Here is an 18,138-nt window from a genome sequence, read left to right as displayed (position 1 = left end):
ATAATGAATAAATTAATTAATATATACCACGATTAGAAGTAACTCAATAGAATTTGTTTGGTAAAAATATGTTATAGCAGAATGCCATTTGGACTGGGTTATCATTGACCACCAAATATAAACCTTAAGAAAATCTATGAGTATTGTTTGAAAAGCTTCAAATTATTGAAACTCGCGCCGAAAAGTTTTATATGATCTACAAAGTAAACATTGAGCAACTAAGGGACGCCGGTGTTGGCCAGGAGTACGCGCAGAACCTGAAAGCTGCACTACCTACGGAAGAGCAGCTTTGCGCAGCTACTCTTGAAGATGACTGGCGGGACAACCGTTCCGTCATAGACGAATTTCACGCTAACTCGACAAATGGTTCGCAGCACCCTCTCAGATGTCAATGAAACTTTGTAAGTGTATAGATTTCGTCTACTTAAGCAACTTTGCCTACTCATTTTCTTAAAAAAAATCTAGACCAACATTTGGAAAGGGCAGAACTTTTTTGTCATCATTTTCTTCAAAAAATTATAACTCAATAATGTCAAGTCCTACAAAATTTTCCCAAAGGATAATTTGTAGAGAAATAAATGAGCTTTTGAAAAAAAAAATAAAAAAAAATCTAAGTCTTTTTTATACACTATTTGAAGAAAGTGGTAAAGAAGATGTAATTTTTCAACAGTGGCTAACTACGGATCGTTGTAACTTGGAGAACATTATGAAACCTGCAGATGAGTTTGCCACGTACTTTCGTAGATAAAATTGATAAGTTAATCACTCATGACTTTATTTGTAAAGAACAGTCTTTATTTCTAAGGAACAGATTGTACCGTGGCGGGCGTCGGCACCGAATGTTTAGGCAACGGAATGTTTTTGGCGCACCTTAACCATAGAAGGCAGTGGTCCGAATCGATGTTTGCACCGCGATAGGTCCTGACGTCGATAATGTCCGAGAAGTGCCTTCCGTCGATCAAAATGCGGTCGATTTGCGATTCTGTCTGCTGCGGTGATCTCCAGGTGTACCGATATGGGAGGCTTTGCTAGAAGTAGATACTACGTATTGCCATGTTCTTAGAGGCGGCGAAATCGATGAGTCTGAGACCGTTGACGTTTGGTGCGCTGAACTAACAGTTAGCGCTCAACTTCCGAGCCGAGCAGTCGATGTTTTTGGACAACCAAGTTCTGGAAGTCGTTCACGGACTATTGTACGTTTTTGTATCGATTATTTTCTACCGTCGCTTCAAGTATCGCGTTCGCGTTCGCCGCGACGTCATATTCCGCGATGCCGCGCCGCAAAAATACGTTTCGCGTTGACTATTCGCAGTTTCCGAAGATCCTCTCTCATGACGAGATTCATAAGTTCGTCGGGAAAGAACTCGGTCTAACGCGCGAAAACGTGCTTCTACTCCAACCAAGCAGACGGCTTGGATGTACCTTCGTGAAGGTCAACAACCTCGAACTTGCCGAGAAGATCGTGGAGCAACACGATAGCAAGCACGAGTTCGTGTTTGATGGCAAGTCCTACAAACTACGGATTACGATGGAGGACGGTGCGGTGGAGGTAAAGTTGCTCGAACTACCCGAAAGCATCACCAACGACCAGATCGCAGTTTTCCTCGCCGACTACGGAGAAGTTATTAGTGTTCGTGACCTAATGTGGGATGACCGATACAGTGATTTTGGTGGTGTTAATACCGGTGTTCGTGTTGCTCGAATGGTAGTAACGAAGAACATTCCTTCACTCGTGACAATCCAGGGCGAAGAAACTGCGGTGGGATACAAGGGGCAGCGGCAAACCTGCTTGCACTGCCATGAATTTGCACACATCGGCATCCCATGTGTTCAAAACAAAAAACTGCTAGTGCAGAAGCTCGTAGCAGATCAATCCTACGCTAACGTAACGAAGGGAAAACCGTCCAAACCTCAACCGATGAAACAGCTATCGGATCCACGAAAACCATCATCGAACTCGACTTCAGGAACTTCGGGTTTGAAGGCAAGTCTCCTTGGAGCAAGTGAGACACGAGTTGCAGCAGCACAGCGGAAAAACACAATGCCGCCACCGGCTGCACCATCTACAGCAAAACCCTCTGCAATGCAAGCTGTTGTCCAACTCTCGCCGCTGTCAATCCCGATCGGTACATCCGTATCTCATCGGAGGACCGATGGCAACGACACGGACAGCTCACAAACATCTCTTGCTTCGAACAACAGCCGACGCACGCGTAGGCAACCACCGGGTAAGAAAATGCGACACTCCGGAGATGATATCACCTCCGAACACGAACACATCAGAGTTTCCGATGAAGAAATGCAGCAATAATGGAGTACGTCAGCTGTAATATCGGAACCATAAATATAAGCACCATCACCAACCAAACCAAGCTAAATGCCCTCTGTACGTTCGTTCGCACAATGGAGCTAGACATTGTGTTTCTGCAGGAGGTTGAAAATGAACAGCTTGCATTACCCGGCTATATCGTTGTCTGCAATGTCGACCATGCGAGAAGAGGAACGGCAATTGCTCTAAAAGAACATATTAAATTCTCCCACGTAGAGAAGAGCCTGGACGGGAGATTGCTCGCCCTTCGTGTTCACAACACTACGTTTTGTAATGTGTATGCTCCATCGGGTTCCGTGCTTCGTTCCGAACGAGAGCGGTTTTTTAACAACACCATCGCGTATTATCTTCGTCATCGCACCGATCACATCATCCTTGGAGGCGACTTCAACTGCGTGATTCGACAATGCGATGCGACGGGGCACAACTCGAGTCCCGCTCTTCAAGCCACCGTTCAGCAGCTACATTTGCATGACGTGTGGCAGCAGCTCCGTCCACGAGAGATGGAATACACTTACATCACACACAACTCCTCGTCCAGGCTCGATCGGCTATATGTAAGCGCCGGTCTCCGAGAACAGCTGAGATCAACAGCTGTCCATGTGTGCTGCTTCTCGGACCACAAAGCCGTCACCGTGAGAATTTGCCTTCCTCTCCCCGACAGAGCACATGGTCGTGGTTTCTGGGCGCTTCGTCCCCACCTCCTGACCACAGAAAATATAGACGAGTTTCAAATACGGTGGCAATATGGGACTCGTCAACGCCGAAATTATTCGTCGTGGATGGAATGGTGGCTGTCGTGCGCAAAGCCTAAAATAAAGTCCTTCTTCTGTTGGAAGTCAAAAATAGCATTCGACGAATTCAATCGTGAACAGCAACGGCTCCACGATCTACTACGGCATGCGTACGATGGCTACCAAAACAACCGTGCCATGCTCACCACCATCAACCGGGTAAAAGCCGAAATGCTTTCAAATCAACGAAGTTTCTCCGAAATGTTTGTGCGGACAAACGAAACCTACGTTGCTGGTGAGCCGTTGTCGACCTACCAGCTAGGCGAGAGACGGCGCCGAAGGACCACCATCGAGCAACTGCGAAACGAGAGAGACGAGATCATCGGTGATTCTGCTGCGATACAGGATCATATGGTCCAATTCTTCTCCGATCTATACGCACGCGGTCATGTGGACGAAGAAGAAGAACAAGATGGACCCTTTCAGTGCGAGAGAGTCATCCCCGAGCACGATGCCGTAAACGAAGACTGCATGAATGAGGTAACAACGGCTGAAATACTTTCTGCCATCCGCACAAGCGCATCCAGAAAATCACCAGGCTCTGATGGGCTGCCGAAAGAGTTTTATCTGCGTACTTTCGATGTGATACATCGTGAACTGAACCTGATTTTGAACGAAGCTATCAGGTCAAATTTCCCGAGTCAGTTCGTCGATGGAGTGATCGTGCTGGTGAAGAAACGAGGTGCGGGGGACACCGCACGTTCATACAGGCCAATTAGTCTAGTCAATTATGACTATAAAATTCTCTCGCGTGTCCTAAAACAGCGGCTTGAAAATGTATTCCGTGCCCATGGTGTTTTGACTGACTCGCAAAAATGCTCAAATACTGGACGCAATATCTTCCAGGCCACGTTAGGTTTGAAAGATAAAATTGCACAGCTGAAAGCGAACAGGCAAAATGGGAAACTGATCTCTTTCGATCTCGATCATGCATTCGATCGTGTGGACCAACGCTTCTTATTCGATACGATGCGAGCTATGGGATTCAACCCGGCGCTTGTGGATTTGCTCTCCCGTATATCAGCAGCTTCTTCATCTCGCTTGCTTATCAACGGACACCTCTCTGTACCCTTCCAAATCGAACGTTCGGTCCGCCAAGGGGACCCTCTCTCGATGCATCTTTTTGTACTCTATCTGCACCCACTCTTGCGGCGTTTAGAACAAGTGTGTGGAGCAGATCTAATCGTCGCATACGCAGATGACATCAGTGCCATCGTCACCAGCGTCGATAAGCTCGATGCGATGCGGGATTTGTTCCGACGTTTTGAAAGAGTAGCAGGGGCGCGCTTGAATGAAGCTAAAACAACGGCAATCGACGTCGGCCTCATTAACAATCCGTTAACTGTGTTCTCGGAGTTATTTTCGCCAACTCGGTGCGGGTAATGACCAAGTTGAATTGGGACCTACTCGTGACAAACTTCGCTCGGCAAGTGTGGCTACACTCGTTACGCAGCTTATCCTTACATCAAAAGGTAACGCTGCTGAATACATTCCTATCATCGAAGATGTGGTACATAGCAGCAAACTTGAATCCAACGGCGGCACACGTGGCGAAGCTGACGGCTACCATGCGGAGCTACCTATTCCGTGGTGCATGTGCGACCATTCCGATGGAGCAGCTAGCGCGAAAACGGGAGGATGGCGGTCTCAACTTACAACTACCAGCGTTCAAGTGTAAGGCATTGCTAATTAATCGGCACTTGCAAGAAATGATCTCCCTTCCTTATTATAGTTCTTTCCTCAACCAAGTAAACTCCCCCCCTACAGACTCTCCCTGCCTGAAGATAATCCTAAACCATTTTCCAAACTTCCCCTTCCAAATCCGACAACACCCTTCCGCTGAGCTCATCCATCGTTTTTTCGTCGAACGTACATCCAGACCGAAAGTCGAAACAGCAAATCCAGCAATCAACTGGCCCCGTGTGTGGAAGAATATAGCTACTCGTGATTTATTGCCTTCGCAGCGCAGCTCTCTCTACATGTGGACGAATCAAAAATTCTCAAATCGGCGACTGATGTTTACCATGAGAAGAGCGGATGGAGAAAATTGCCTTCACTGCATTACGTGTATTGAAACAATACAGCACAAATTCTTCGGCTGCCCCAGAGTACGGGCTGCTTACGATTTGCTACAACAAAAGCTGCTGGTTGTGACTGGCAGGCGATGATCTCTTCACTTCGATGATCTTCTCCGGCCCTCACTGGAGGGGGTAGCAGCGAATAATAGAACATTGATAATGAAAACTTTGTTAACTTATATCACCTTCATTGATAGCTGTAATGGCAGGATTGATATAGATCAACTGAAATTTAATTTTGAAATCGAGGTTTAAATAATTATGTGAATAATTTTTACTAAACAAACAAACAACAAATAAACGTACTTTTACAAAAAAAAAAAAAACTTTTATATAACCGGTCTGAACTCCTCCTCCTGGTCAAGGTGAGTGTTAAGATCTCCGATAATGAATTTGATGTCATGGCTTGGGCAGTTGTCGTATTCCCGTTCCAACTGCGCGTAAAAAGCGTATTTATCGTCATCGTCACTTGCTAAGTGAGGACTGTGCACGTTGATTATGCTAACATTGAAGAAACGGCCTTTGATTCTCAACTTGCACATTCTGCTTCGATTGGCCACCACGCGCTTCTGCATTTCGCCCATCACGATGAAAGCTGTACCCAGCTCATGTGTATTTTTGCAGCTCTGGTAATTGGTATAACCATCTCTATACGTATGTACCGACGATCCCTTCCCGCAAATCTCCTGCATCGCTACAAAGTTGAACTTGCGACCCTCAATAAACCGCAAAGTATGCGGGTACTTCCCAAGAAACTGAGAGACTTGCAGTTCCATGTTCCGAGTTTCCAATCGTTAGTCCGTTTTCGTTGGCTGGGTCTATGGCGATTGTTCCGGTCCGTATTTACATTGCTTGCTTCCTATATTTCAGTTTGTTTTACAGCTGGCTTGTGGGGTCTGCACCAACCCCCATTTTCTCGTGCACAGTACTGTTTAGAGTCCCACTCTGGCACCAGGACGTTGATCAGCCGCTCCTAACATGGAGAACAGACGCCGTTTTGAGCCGCACCTCCATGGTGAACAGACGCTCGAAGACTGCACTCTCCGGAGAGAAGATTCCCCCCCCCCCTTACCTGTCAGCATACAACCAAGGTCCCACCGGGGTTGGTTACTCGATCTTTCCTATGGTTACTCGTACCCCAGCCGGCACTGCGGGAAGGTAGGGATAGGAGTAACTGGACAAGAGGCTAAATGACCACGCCCACAAAGGTTTGAGGTCATTTTATACCTGCAGATACGCGAAGTATCGATGTCACGCATTGTCCAGCCGTTTACCAGCCGTCAGGGTTGCCATGCTCAATTTTTCGCACAAGATGCTCATTTGTTAATAGCTCTGTACAAACTTTTTTTGGTTCCATTTCAAGTCCCAAACAACTGTGCAAAGTTTGGAGACGATTGATTGGAGCCCAGCTGTCCGCATTGCGGGTGAAATTTGTATGGAAATTAGTGTAGGAAAACCAACTTTTAAGCATTTTCATCCCTAGAAACAACAATGCAACTAACCTCTATATTTTTGTCCAGGAAGGTCTCAACACCTTTGCCCAAAGAAGTAAGGTGTTAAAATGTCTCTAAAAAAAAAAGTTATAGCTGTTGAAAATTAGTGGTTTGAAGTAAATGCCAAAAGTCACTTTTCCTGCCAAGAGTGCCCAATTAAAGTGACGGTCCAAACTGAAATAATTTTGGAGTTTCTTATCTTATCGATTTGGGATGTTCAGATGAATTATTCAAAAACAATTGCTTGAGATAGAGCATAGTTAGAGAGTAAGGGGGGGGGCTTGCTATACCCACCTTCTCTCTCATATTAATGGAAGTAGAGCTTCAAACTGAAATAACTTCTCATCTTGTCGAATCGGTATGTTCATAAAACACACCTTCTCCCATCCTCCCTATCTAAGTAGTTCATGGATAGCCTTAATCTACAAATATTCTCAAGTATCAAAGTTTTGATAACTTTTTAAGTTCAAGATCTCAAAAGCTCAACGGTGATGTAGCAGAAAACGAAGGTGGCACGGCAACAGACCTTAGAACGCACGCGGAAGATGACAGGCTACCTGCCCGTGATCTTCAATAAGTTGAGGAGGAGATCGGTTGGCTGAAGAACAATCAAGCAACTGGTGTAGATCAACTACCAAGTGAGCTATTAAAATGCGGTGGTGAAGCACTGGCTAGAGCGCTGCACTGGGTAATTGCCAAGATTTGGGAGGAGGAGATAATACCGGAGGGGGGGGGGGGGGTTCCCGCGCTACCACGGACCAATTTTTTTTCGGTTCGGTAGGTTCTGCAGAAATGCGGCGAATACAACGTGTCCACACAACTGTTCATCGATTTCAAATCCACATACGACACAATCGATCGAGATGAGCTATGGTTGATTATGTTCGAGTACGGATTTCCGGATAAACTGACGCGATTGGTCAAGGCGACGATGGATCGAGTGATGTGCGGTGTGATGTGTATCGGGGACACTCTCGAGACCCTTTGAATCTCGAAAGGGATTACGACAAGGTGGTGGACTTTTGTGTCTGCTAATCAACATGGCATTAGAAAGTGTGATCAGATGAGCTGGGATAGACACGAGTGGCACGATCTTAAGGAAGTCCATCCAGTTTCTTGGCTTCGCCGATGACATTGACATCATGGCATGGAACATTGAGATGGGCGGAAACGTACATCAGACTGAAGGCTGAAGCTAGGCAGATTGGACTTGCCATCAACGCATCAAAGACAAAATACATGAAAGGAAGAGGTTCTAGGGAAGACAATGTTAGCCTCCCACCTCGAGTTCAGATTGACGGTGACGAAATCGAGGGGGTCGATGTGTTCGTGTATTTGGGCTCACTGCAGGGTATCGAGCCTACTTTAAACTCCAGAGGACGCTTCGGTCAAATAAAATTCGCCGCCGCACGAAGGTGACTATCTACATCCTCTACGGCCACAAGAATGCAATTAAATATAAAAAAAATCTCGGATCTCCAGGTCTATTTTCAGGAATTGACCATTTTCTTTGAGATTCCGAAAATCCAGAGGGCTGTTTTTTGACCACTCGGTAGCATGATCGATATGGGGATGGCACATTTCCTCTATGCTCATGAATGTATGTAATTTAGAAAACAGCGCTGATCTCCAAGTCTACTCTCAGGAATTGACCATTTTCCCGGTGATTCCGGATACCCAAGGAACCGTTTTCTGGCCACTCGGTAGCATGATCGATATGGTGATGAACATGTTCCCTCTATGCTCATGAATGTAAGAATTAAAAAAAAACTCAGTTCTCCAGGTCTCCAGGTCTACTATCAGGAATCGACCGTTTTTCTGGTGAATCTGAATTACCATAGAGCCACCTCTCACTTCTCGTTCCGACTGGCCAACAACAAGTCCTATCAGTTATCTATCTATTGCAGTCGAAAGCAGATAGTCATACCTCTCAAATAGTGGCTCAATACTAAAATTAAAATTAAATATTTTGCTCGGGATTTTCCGGGTTTTTTTCGTTCCGGCTGGTCAACCACAGGTCCAATCGGGTTTCTACCTGTTCAAAATTAAAGTAGATAGCCAATTATTTGGAATGATGGCAGAGTCATAACGATTGATCGTCGCATTGTCGACTCGCTGCACACTGGGCAAAAATGACAAAACCGCGACTAAATTGAATATCTCGGCTGCCAAACGGTAAACTCTCATAAATCGATTGGTGGTGGTTTCATTGGCCTGAGACTTTTTCTAGATAGTGGGCTGGGATCAACCCTAGTTCTCGGTAAAGTAGAAAATGCCACTATCTGTTAGGATGGGTCATTATGATCATTTTTTCAGAAAAATGTTTTTTTGGTTCCATTTGGGGTTTCAAACAACTGTGCAAAATTTGGGGACGATTGGTTGTAACCCGGCTTTCCGCATTGCGTTTGAAATTTGTATGGAAATTAGTATGGGAAAACCTGCTTTTTTGCATCTTTATTACTAGGGACCACAATTTTGCACAAACCACGCATCGTTTAAGTATAGTCCAGAAAGTGCCTAACAACTTTGCTAGAGGATGGTGCTAGAATGTATCTAAAAAAAAAGTTATAGCTGTTCAAAGATCAATGGTTCGAATTAAATGCCAAAAATCCCTTTTTCTGCCTACACTGCCGGTGTGCCAATGACTCCAAACTGAAATAACTTCGGAGTTTCTTATCTTATCGATTTGGTATGTTCAGATGAATTATTCAAAAACCATTTTTCAATCTCATAAGCATATTAAGTGATGAGGGGAGGGTTTACAATACCCCCGCCCCTCACTCATTTAAATGGAAGTAAAGCTTCAAACTGCAATAAATCCGGTGTTTCTGATCTTTTCAAGTTGCTATCATATGTATTAAAAAACATGTGCTCCATTTAATAGGCGTTGTTAGATATGGGGGGGGGGGCTTACTGTATCCTTTACGCCCCTCACTTATACCAATGAAAGTAAAGATAAAGACTAAAATAACTTCGGAGTTTCCCATCTCTCGAGTTGTTCGGATGCGTTATTCAAAAACATTTGCTCAATCTCATAAGAGTTGTTGTAAAGCGAGTACCCCTAGTCCCTTCCCTACTCTTTTGGTGCAATGTACAACGTCGGATATATTCAAACAAATGTCATTGGATTGTAATGATTATATTTCATTTTAATATATTCAACGATTTCTCAGGGTACTTTTTTCGATGCTGTTTTATCCCCTGAAGCAATATTGCTGTTGAACTAGGTCTCGGGTGGATTTCTTGTTAAGTCAAAAATTAGCTTCACCTCTCATTCGGCTACCATCAAGGAAGCAACACGTTGTATCGCATTAGAAATGACGTTTGACTTGGGAGCCCAATTGAAACGTAGCTCACTTAAAGATAGCCCAACAAGCGAAATCCAACTGTACTTGTGTCTGAGACGAAACTGGTGAAGACAGTTTTCGTTTTCTCCTGTTATTTTATTTTTTTTATTTTCGATGTACGACTACTTCTGTGTTTTCTATATGCGTGTGGCCTCAATGGCAGTTTAATATTTAAAATAAAAGCTTTATTAAGGAATTTAATATTTTCCAACTGCTAATAATTCAAACAACATCTCCTCACTAGCAAATAAACGGACAAGTGGATATTAAATATTTACGCTACAACGTGATGGCGTTTTACAATAAACTGCGAATCCATTGACTTTTCAATGTCTCAGCATAATTTAAAACAATATTTTAACTCCATACGGAATCATAACTCGTAAGAAGTAAAAATAAAATAGCAGACCATTTTTTTATATATTCTTAAGAAAAACAAATGTGAACATGTATTTGTACTAGTCTACATCGGTTGTTAAAATTAAATAAACAACAATTTTTGTTTTAAAAACTGCATGTAGTAAGCCCCCCCCCGGCTCTCTAACTACGCTTATGAGATTGAGCAAATGTTTTTGAATAATTCAACCTGAACATACCAAATCGATAAGATAAGAAACTCCGAAGTTATTTTAGTTTGAAACTATTGAAACAAATGTACTAGCACATTTTATATAAATTTGTCACTAGAGTGGTCCTATGAAATCCATCTTTTGCCAATAACTTTTTTATTTCAAATTTCTCATGAAAGTCATCCTTTAGAAACTTTTAAAACTCTCCAAGACGAATGTTCTATAGCGAAATTTGTTGTCTGTATATCTTCTTATAAAAAAGATATACCCAAATATAGTAATAAATATGAATAAATTCAAATTGATTTTATACGAGTTTAAAAAATACCATACCTCCGTTTTTTTTTCAGATTATTTAGAATAACATACGGTCTTTCAAATGCCGTATGAAAACTTTTTTTTTTGTTCGCCCCAACCAGAGATATTAACATTTGAAAAGTGCATATTTTTAGTACAAAAACGTCAATAACTCTTGATCAGCGAAAGATATTGACAAGCTTTCTGCAGCAAAACTTTGCGCCTTTTAAAGATCTAAAAGTTATTTGAATACACCTTTGCTGAGAAATTTTAAATAAGAAAACTAGAGCAAAATGACTGTTTTTTTAGCGCCACCCTAACTCAGTTCAGGAAAATAGCTTTAAATTGGCCAATTTAAGAGATACAACAAAGTTGCTTGAAATTAGCTCAGCTATAACTTTGCCGAAGAATATTTTTGATCAATATTTTGATTTTAATGATAATAAGAACCACCCTAGAATTCATTGTCAGCGGAGACGAGCCAGCCAACGGCTGAAAGTCTCCTTAATAAAGATATAAAAAAAAAAATTCATTGTCATAAAAATGAGGGCCTTACTATATGGAACAACTTTGTAGAAGAGACTTTTAGTCTAAAGTTTCAATTTCAGTCTCAAAACATATCATTCCACCTAAATCTGCATTCTGGACCACTGTGCATTGGTACACCGGCAGTGTTGGCAGAAAAAGGGATTTTGGTGTTTAATTCAAACCATAAATATTTGCATTGTTATAACTTTTTTTAAGTACATTCTAGCATCGTACTTCCTTTGGCAAAGTTGTTGGGCACTTCCTCGATTATATTAGTACATTCTTAGTTGCATTGTTTATGCTGAATTTTGGTCTCTAGGGATAAAGATGTAAAAAAGTTGGTTTTCCCATACTAATTTCCATACAAATTTCAAACGCAATGCGGAAAGCCGAGTTACAACCAATCGTCCCCAAATTTTGTACAGTTGTTTGGGACTCCAAATGGAACCAAAAAAGGGTTGTTCTCGATTGATGAGGTAAAGTTTGCGTTTTTCCATATAACGATGACCCACTCTACTATCGATCGACATAGATTTACACTTCACTTAACGTATATTAATGGAAATTGATAGTACTAAGTATATATGGTGTAAAGACACCATAAACGTCATCAAGGAAACTCTACTGGCCTAAAGGAGGATCCGGAATGAGCGATAAAGTGGCCACCGTGAATACCATTTTTTTGGAGGCCCGGATGGACCTAGAAAAGTCTTATAATTTTACACGTATCACAATACCTAAATTGAATTTTTTTCCCAACTTGTGCGATCGACAAATGCTGAAGAGTTTAGATTATATGATCTACTTTATCGGTCTACCCGGATTATTCGGAGGACCAAGATATGGTAATTTGATCCCAAACTATAAATTCCATATTAAACACGCTTTCATCATGTGATTTTGAACAAACAACGGTTCTAGAACAATTTTTATAATGTGGCTACTTTATTGGTCAATCCAGATTATCCGGAGAACCAGGATATGGCCACTTTACACCAAAATTTAAATTCTTTATTAAATTTGCTTTGATCTCATCATTCTGAACAAACATAGAAAAAATCGCAAGGTTCTAGGATCATTTTTATTATGTGGCCACTTTATCGGTCGATTCAGATTATCCGGTGAACCAGGATATGGCCACTATATTCCAAAAATATGTATTCCAAGTTAAAAACGCTTTGATCTCTTGATTCTGAACAACATAGAAAAAATCATAAGGTTCTAGGACATTTTTTTATAATGTGGCCACTTTATCAGTTGTTTCGGATCCTGAGGGCGTATATGGTGTCTTTCCGCTATATATAGTTACTTAGTACTATTAATTTCCAGGAATATACGTTAATTGAAGTGTAAAATTATGTCGATCGATAGCGGCATTTCCTACTTTACCTGGAACTTGGGTTGATCTCGGCCCTCTATCTCGGTACGCAAAAGCTCCGGCCAATGAGATCCCCATCAATCGATTTAGCAGAATTTTTCCTTTGAGAATATGTATAACATGTTGATTGAAACCGTTTAGCAACCGAAATATTCAATTTAGTCGCGGTTTTGTAAATGCGCTGTTTGCAGCCTTGGTAATTTGAGGAAGTTTTTATGACTTAGGATTCTGTTAGATAATTTTGGAGCATCATCATCGTGTAAGATTATCAGATGATTTCCTAAGCTAGGATCTACGAAAAACAAACAAGATTCTACTATTAATCAACTTTTATGTTTAACATTTTCCAACTCCTCCGTCAATTTCTCAGAGCGATTTGCTCTTGTGATGTTTGCTCCTGAACTTTAACACATCCCAGCTCTGTTGACTTCGATTATTCTTCATACAGAGTTTCTTCTTTTGGCTTCTTCCGTCTCCAAACCCTATTCAAACACAGGATTCTTCATAAATTTCAAGCTAACATTTTAAAATATCACACCCACACCCACATAACTTCCACGCCCAATCCCAAAAGCTCCCTTCCCGGAGAACGGATAACTTTCTCAATGCACTGTTGCCTTCTCTGCCTGGCAACTGGAATAATAATGAAGTTTCCACATTTGTATCCTTCTGCTACGCGTTGGAAAAGTGGAAACTTTTATTCCTGCTACACTGCATCATCGGGATACATGGGGGAGATGGAAACCTACACCCCCGCACACACACACACACACAAAGAGTAAAACTTTTCCCTGATCCTCGGTTTTTGTTTTCGTTCTAACCCCTTAAAGTTGTCATTGTTCATAAACTGCTGGCGCTGGCTGCTGCGCCCCACTCATTCAAGTCAGGCATTTATTTGAACTCAAGCTCGCTCACCTGGACGTAAGCCCATCGGACCAGTCGGTCTCCACCGTGATTCGCTGGTTTTCCGTGGTGTAAATGGAGTTGTCCTGGGTAGTGGACTGTATCAGTGTGTTTCCTGCGAACGAAATTCGGAAAAAAGGTACAATCTGCAATCCGGGGATCAACCGATACAATTGTGCGATGTCCTCTTACCTTTGTACCAAAACACCGTGCTCAGATCGTGTGGTCCCTGTTGGATGACGCAAGTCATGATGATTTCGCTACCGGATTTCACGAAAATGTCCGACGGTCCCAATATCCGCGCTCGCAGTTCTGTGTTGGGTGAAAAACAACGTAGGATAAATACGATAAATACGTCCGTTTTAAAAAGAATACTATTTTCTCCGCAGCACAGGATGAATGTTTGTTTGATAAACATTTCGGAATGCAGTGCTGAATAGTTTTAGTTTAATTGAATGCAAGGCGGTTGGAAATGTTTCCCTTCAAAGCTGGCATCGCGGGCATTTATTTAAAATAGTTGTTCAGCGCAATTGTTGGTGAGGTTCTGTTTGCATAAACAGAACCGAATTGAATTGTTTGGGTTCTGGGAAGGTTGTTGTAAAAAGCTGACCTGTTTAGAATTCGATTTTTATTTTTGATTTGTTTATATTACTAAACACTGGCAGTCTGCAGTGTTCATGCTGATGGTTTAGTTGGAATGTATGCTTTGGTTTAATTTGTGGCTAGCATTAATACTGCAAACAACATTTTCAACCCAATTATTACTGGTCATGAAAATATATATTGACATAATGATTCTTTAAAAAAATGTATTTTGTGCATAACGCGACATCAAATATATCATATTAACAATATGATCCATTCATGCCTTTTCCAAATATTGCAATGGCGACCCGCAAAATATCGCTTCACGCACCATCTAGCGTTGAAAAAGGTCAGCAACAATCATTCAATTACAGTCGAGGGGTGCGAATATAGCACTTATTACAAACGTAAGAGTCACATTATTTTCATTAATTAAATTGTGTATATTACTTTAACATTTGTCTGATATGTCACTGTTGTCATCAAATAAAATAATAAAAGCTGAAATACATTTATTTGAAATATTAAACAAATTTTCATTTGGTTTACCCCTCGTGACGATAAAGAAAAACATTGGTAGCCTTTTTGGCCACAGAGCTGCTTTCATCGCTAAAAATTTGGTTCGCCAGCTAAGCGAAAGAGTGGATCATATTGTTAATGTAATATATATGGTGACATAGTCGTTAAAATAATAGACAACAATACTAGCTTTTAGCGGCCCCGGTGCACAGGGGTGCCAAGGGTATCAAAACACGCGCTTTTTTATTTACGCTGAAATGGTTGATTAGAGGTACTAGGTGTCTTCTGAGAAGTTTTTCTGGTGACAACACTTCTTCTTATGGTAAAAGAAAATTAAAGTTTAAACCACCTTAAAGTGCAAAATTATTATTTTTTTTAATATGATGAGATACAAAACATTTGTGTAGGGCAAAGCTGTAGAGAACATTACTGTGAACAACTTTGCTATAGACTATAACTTTCTAATTCCTATAACTGCTGAGATATAAAGGCATCGTAGAGACATCGTTAAAATCAATTTTGTATCTGTAACTTTTTCTACAATATTTCTAGATGTTTGGCATGTTCTATAAAGATGTTCCTTCCAGGTTCCTACAACTTTCCTGGAGTTTTCTCAACCATGACTGGTCATGGAACTTCCCTTAAACATTCTTAAATGTGTAGATCTTATACGAACTTCCCTGAAGTGTGTGAACCTGCATGATAAAATTCTCTTACTTTCAAGAAGTTCTCGGAACTTTTCTTACATTCCGAAATTTTTCCTGATATTCTTGGATGTTCCCTCAGAACCTCACACTATTCCTGAAATTTTTGGAACATTTCTAAAATTCTTGGATATTTCCAAAATTCTCCGGACCATCTTGAAAGTTCCTGCAATTAATTAATGAAACTGCTCTAAGCTTCTCTGATCTTCCTTTAAGTAGTTGAAACAGCCATGAAAATGAAAATTGGAGCCTCCCATAGTTCAGTTGGTAAAGGCGTAGCTACAAAGCAAAACCATGTTAAAGGCGGCTGGGTTCGATTCACGGTCCAGTCTAGAGATTTTTCAGGTTGGAAAATTTCTTGGCTTCCCTGGGTATAGAGTATGATTGTTCTTGATACACAATATAATGCAAAATGGTACAGGCATCGAAAGCTCTCAATTAATAACTTTGGAAGTGCATCTAGAACACTTAGTTGAGAGCATGCCATAAGCTAATATGCGATAAGCAATAATCTTGAAATGCGAAGAAGAACGACCTATACAATTTCCACCCTGATATTCTTTGGATTTTCTTTAAGAACTCGGAACTGAAGCGATGAACTAGCGTAAGGCTGAAAGTCTCTCTAATAAAGAAAATAATAATTTTGGAAACATGCAGAAGTTGCCCTAAAGTTTCTGAGTTTCTTGGGTCATCTGTACAATATATTTTTTTTAAGTAAACAATTTTAGGTCAATGTGTAAATACTGATGATCGAAAACTAGGCAATACCACCACCGGTCAAGAAAGGAATGAGTAGAAATATGTTGAAGTAATACTCGCTTTAATGTAAGCCAAGAACACCTCTGCACTGCCACGAAAAATCACTGGGATGATGGATAAAAGGGTTGGGATTGCAGCAGGATTCGTTTTGGTAAACGATATGCTGAATTGATGTCCTAACAACGCTCAGTGGTCCAGAATGCAGATTTAGGTGGAATGATATGTGTTGAGCCTGAAATTGAAACTTTAGACTTAAAGTCTCTTCTACAAAGTTGTTTCTTATAGTAAGGCCCTCATTTTTATGACAATGAATTCTAGGGTGGTTTTTATTGTCATTAAAATCAAAAATCTAACTTTTTTGTTTGAATAAATTAGGGTTTACATTTTTGGGCAAAGTTATATTTGAGCTAATTTCGAGGAACTCCTGTGCAAAGGAGCTTGGGTTTGAATGCACGGTCTTCTAGTTCGTAAGCAAAATCGGTCACCACTAGGCCACCGAGCTCCATATTTCATAAAACAATTACGAAGTTTCTGCTCAATTTATTGTTACTATGTTTCGATCCTGGCGACGACCTCACCGACCGAAGAATTTTATACGGATATCCAAGCAACACGTCTAAAATTCAAATATTACTTCTTCTACGCATACGAGTTTTAACCGAATTTCCCTACGCTCAGTAGTGTAAGGGGCTTGGGTTCTAACCCACGATTTTCTGCTCAGTAAGCATAAATGGTCACTCTAAGACCTCCGTGCGCATACATCACAACAAGTTACAACCAACGATCATTCATTATAGGTTACAAGAAGCTATTACAATGAAATGAAATCCCCAATGTCTTCCTAGAGCATCACAAACAGCGAATTTATAACTCGTGAGCGTTCACTCAGAGTGAGCGCTCAAGAATGAATGCAGCGTAATGTCAGTTCATGTACTGTATTATTGATAATTTTGTCCTTTTTGGTAAATAATATTACACCATATTTTTGACACGATTGAAGTGCATCCACTTTGATCAAAATTATTGTTTTGCTGTGTAACCACCATGACAGGCCTTCTCATGTGCTCTTGTGAAGATAACTAGGTACCTACATTGCTAAAGGCATTAAGGAATTTTGGACTGTCAATTTCCACAAGGCACTCTTGAAGTGTAGAAATATTGCTCTGCACCTAGTGATAAAGGCTTGAAACATAAAATCGCTGAATAAATTACATACGAAAACCCAATCAGAACATTTAAAATTCAGCATGCGAATATTTAATCCGTTGTTTGTTAAAGGTTTTTTTTTCGTGGATCTTCATGACAGTTTAATCAATTTCAAGAATCAGGAATTTTATAAAAACTCTGAGCAATTAAGGGAAGTCCAAAAAAATCAGGGAAGTAGGAGCTTATTAAAGCAATTTTGAAAACTTCAGGGATGTTCAAAGAACTTTAGAGAATATCCGAAACATTCAGGTAAATAAAAAAAAAAACTTATGGACCTGCTAAATTTAAAGAACCACAGACAAGTTCAGAACTTTGAGATCTTGAAGGGAGAATTCCGAAAACTTCGAGAAAAATGCATGAACTTTACAAATTTTTCATGAACAGAAAAGTCAAAAAACCTAAATGAAGTTGGGAATCCTATAAACGCCAGGAAAATTGCGGAAATTTTAATGAAGTTCTGAGATCTTCTGGAATTTTTTTAAAAATTTTTTGGAAGGGGGAATGGATTTAATGTTGGCCTAAATGCTCCTCATTTAGGCCCATACATAAATTCAGCAATCGACTAAATTTTCAATAGCTATCAATAATATCAATTAGTACCGTCTCAATGACGCGATCATCTAGATAAAATTGATAATATCAGAATTTT

General features: G+C 40.8%; 1 protein-coding gene across 1 annotated transcript in view; it reads right to left on the bottom strand.

The window, feature by feature from the left end:
* LOC135714374 (zwei Ig domain protein zig-8-like) overlaps positions 1-18,138 on the bottom strand; it is a 319,903-nt gene that overhangs the window by 36,485 nt on the left and 265,280 nt on the right. The window contains exons 7-8 of the mRNA XM_065237723.1: positions 13,909-14,028; positions 13,729-13,831 (exon numbers count right to left, since the gene is read on the bottom strand). Of these exons, the coding sequence (XP_065093795.1) occupies positions 13,729-13,831; positions 13,909-14,028 (223 nt within the window). The remainder of the gene's footprint in view (positions 1-13,728; positions 13,832-13,908; positions 14,029-18,138) is intronic.

This window comes from Ochlerotatus camptorhynchus, unplaced genomic scaffold (assembly GCF_037179485.1).
Source record: "Ochlerotatus camptorhynchus isolate MF236.1 unplaced genomic scaffold, CSIRO-AGI_Acam_v1.1 ptg000639l, whole genome shotgun sequence".
In the NCBI taxonomy this organism is placed as follows: domain Eukaryota; kingdom Metazoa; phylum Arthropoda; class Insecta; order Diptera; family Culicidae; genus Ochlerotatus; species Ochlerotatus camptorhynchus.
This window is presented reverse-complemented; position numbering and strand designations above follow the sequence as displayed.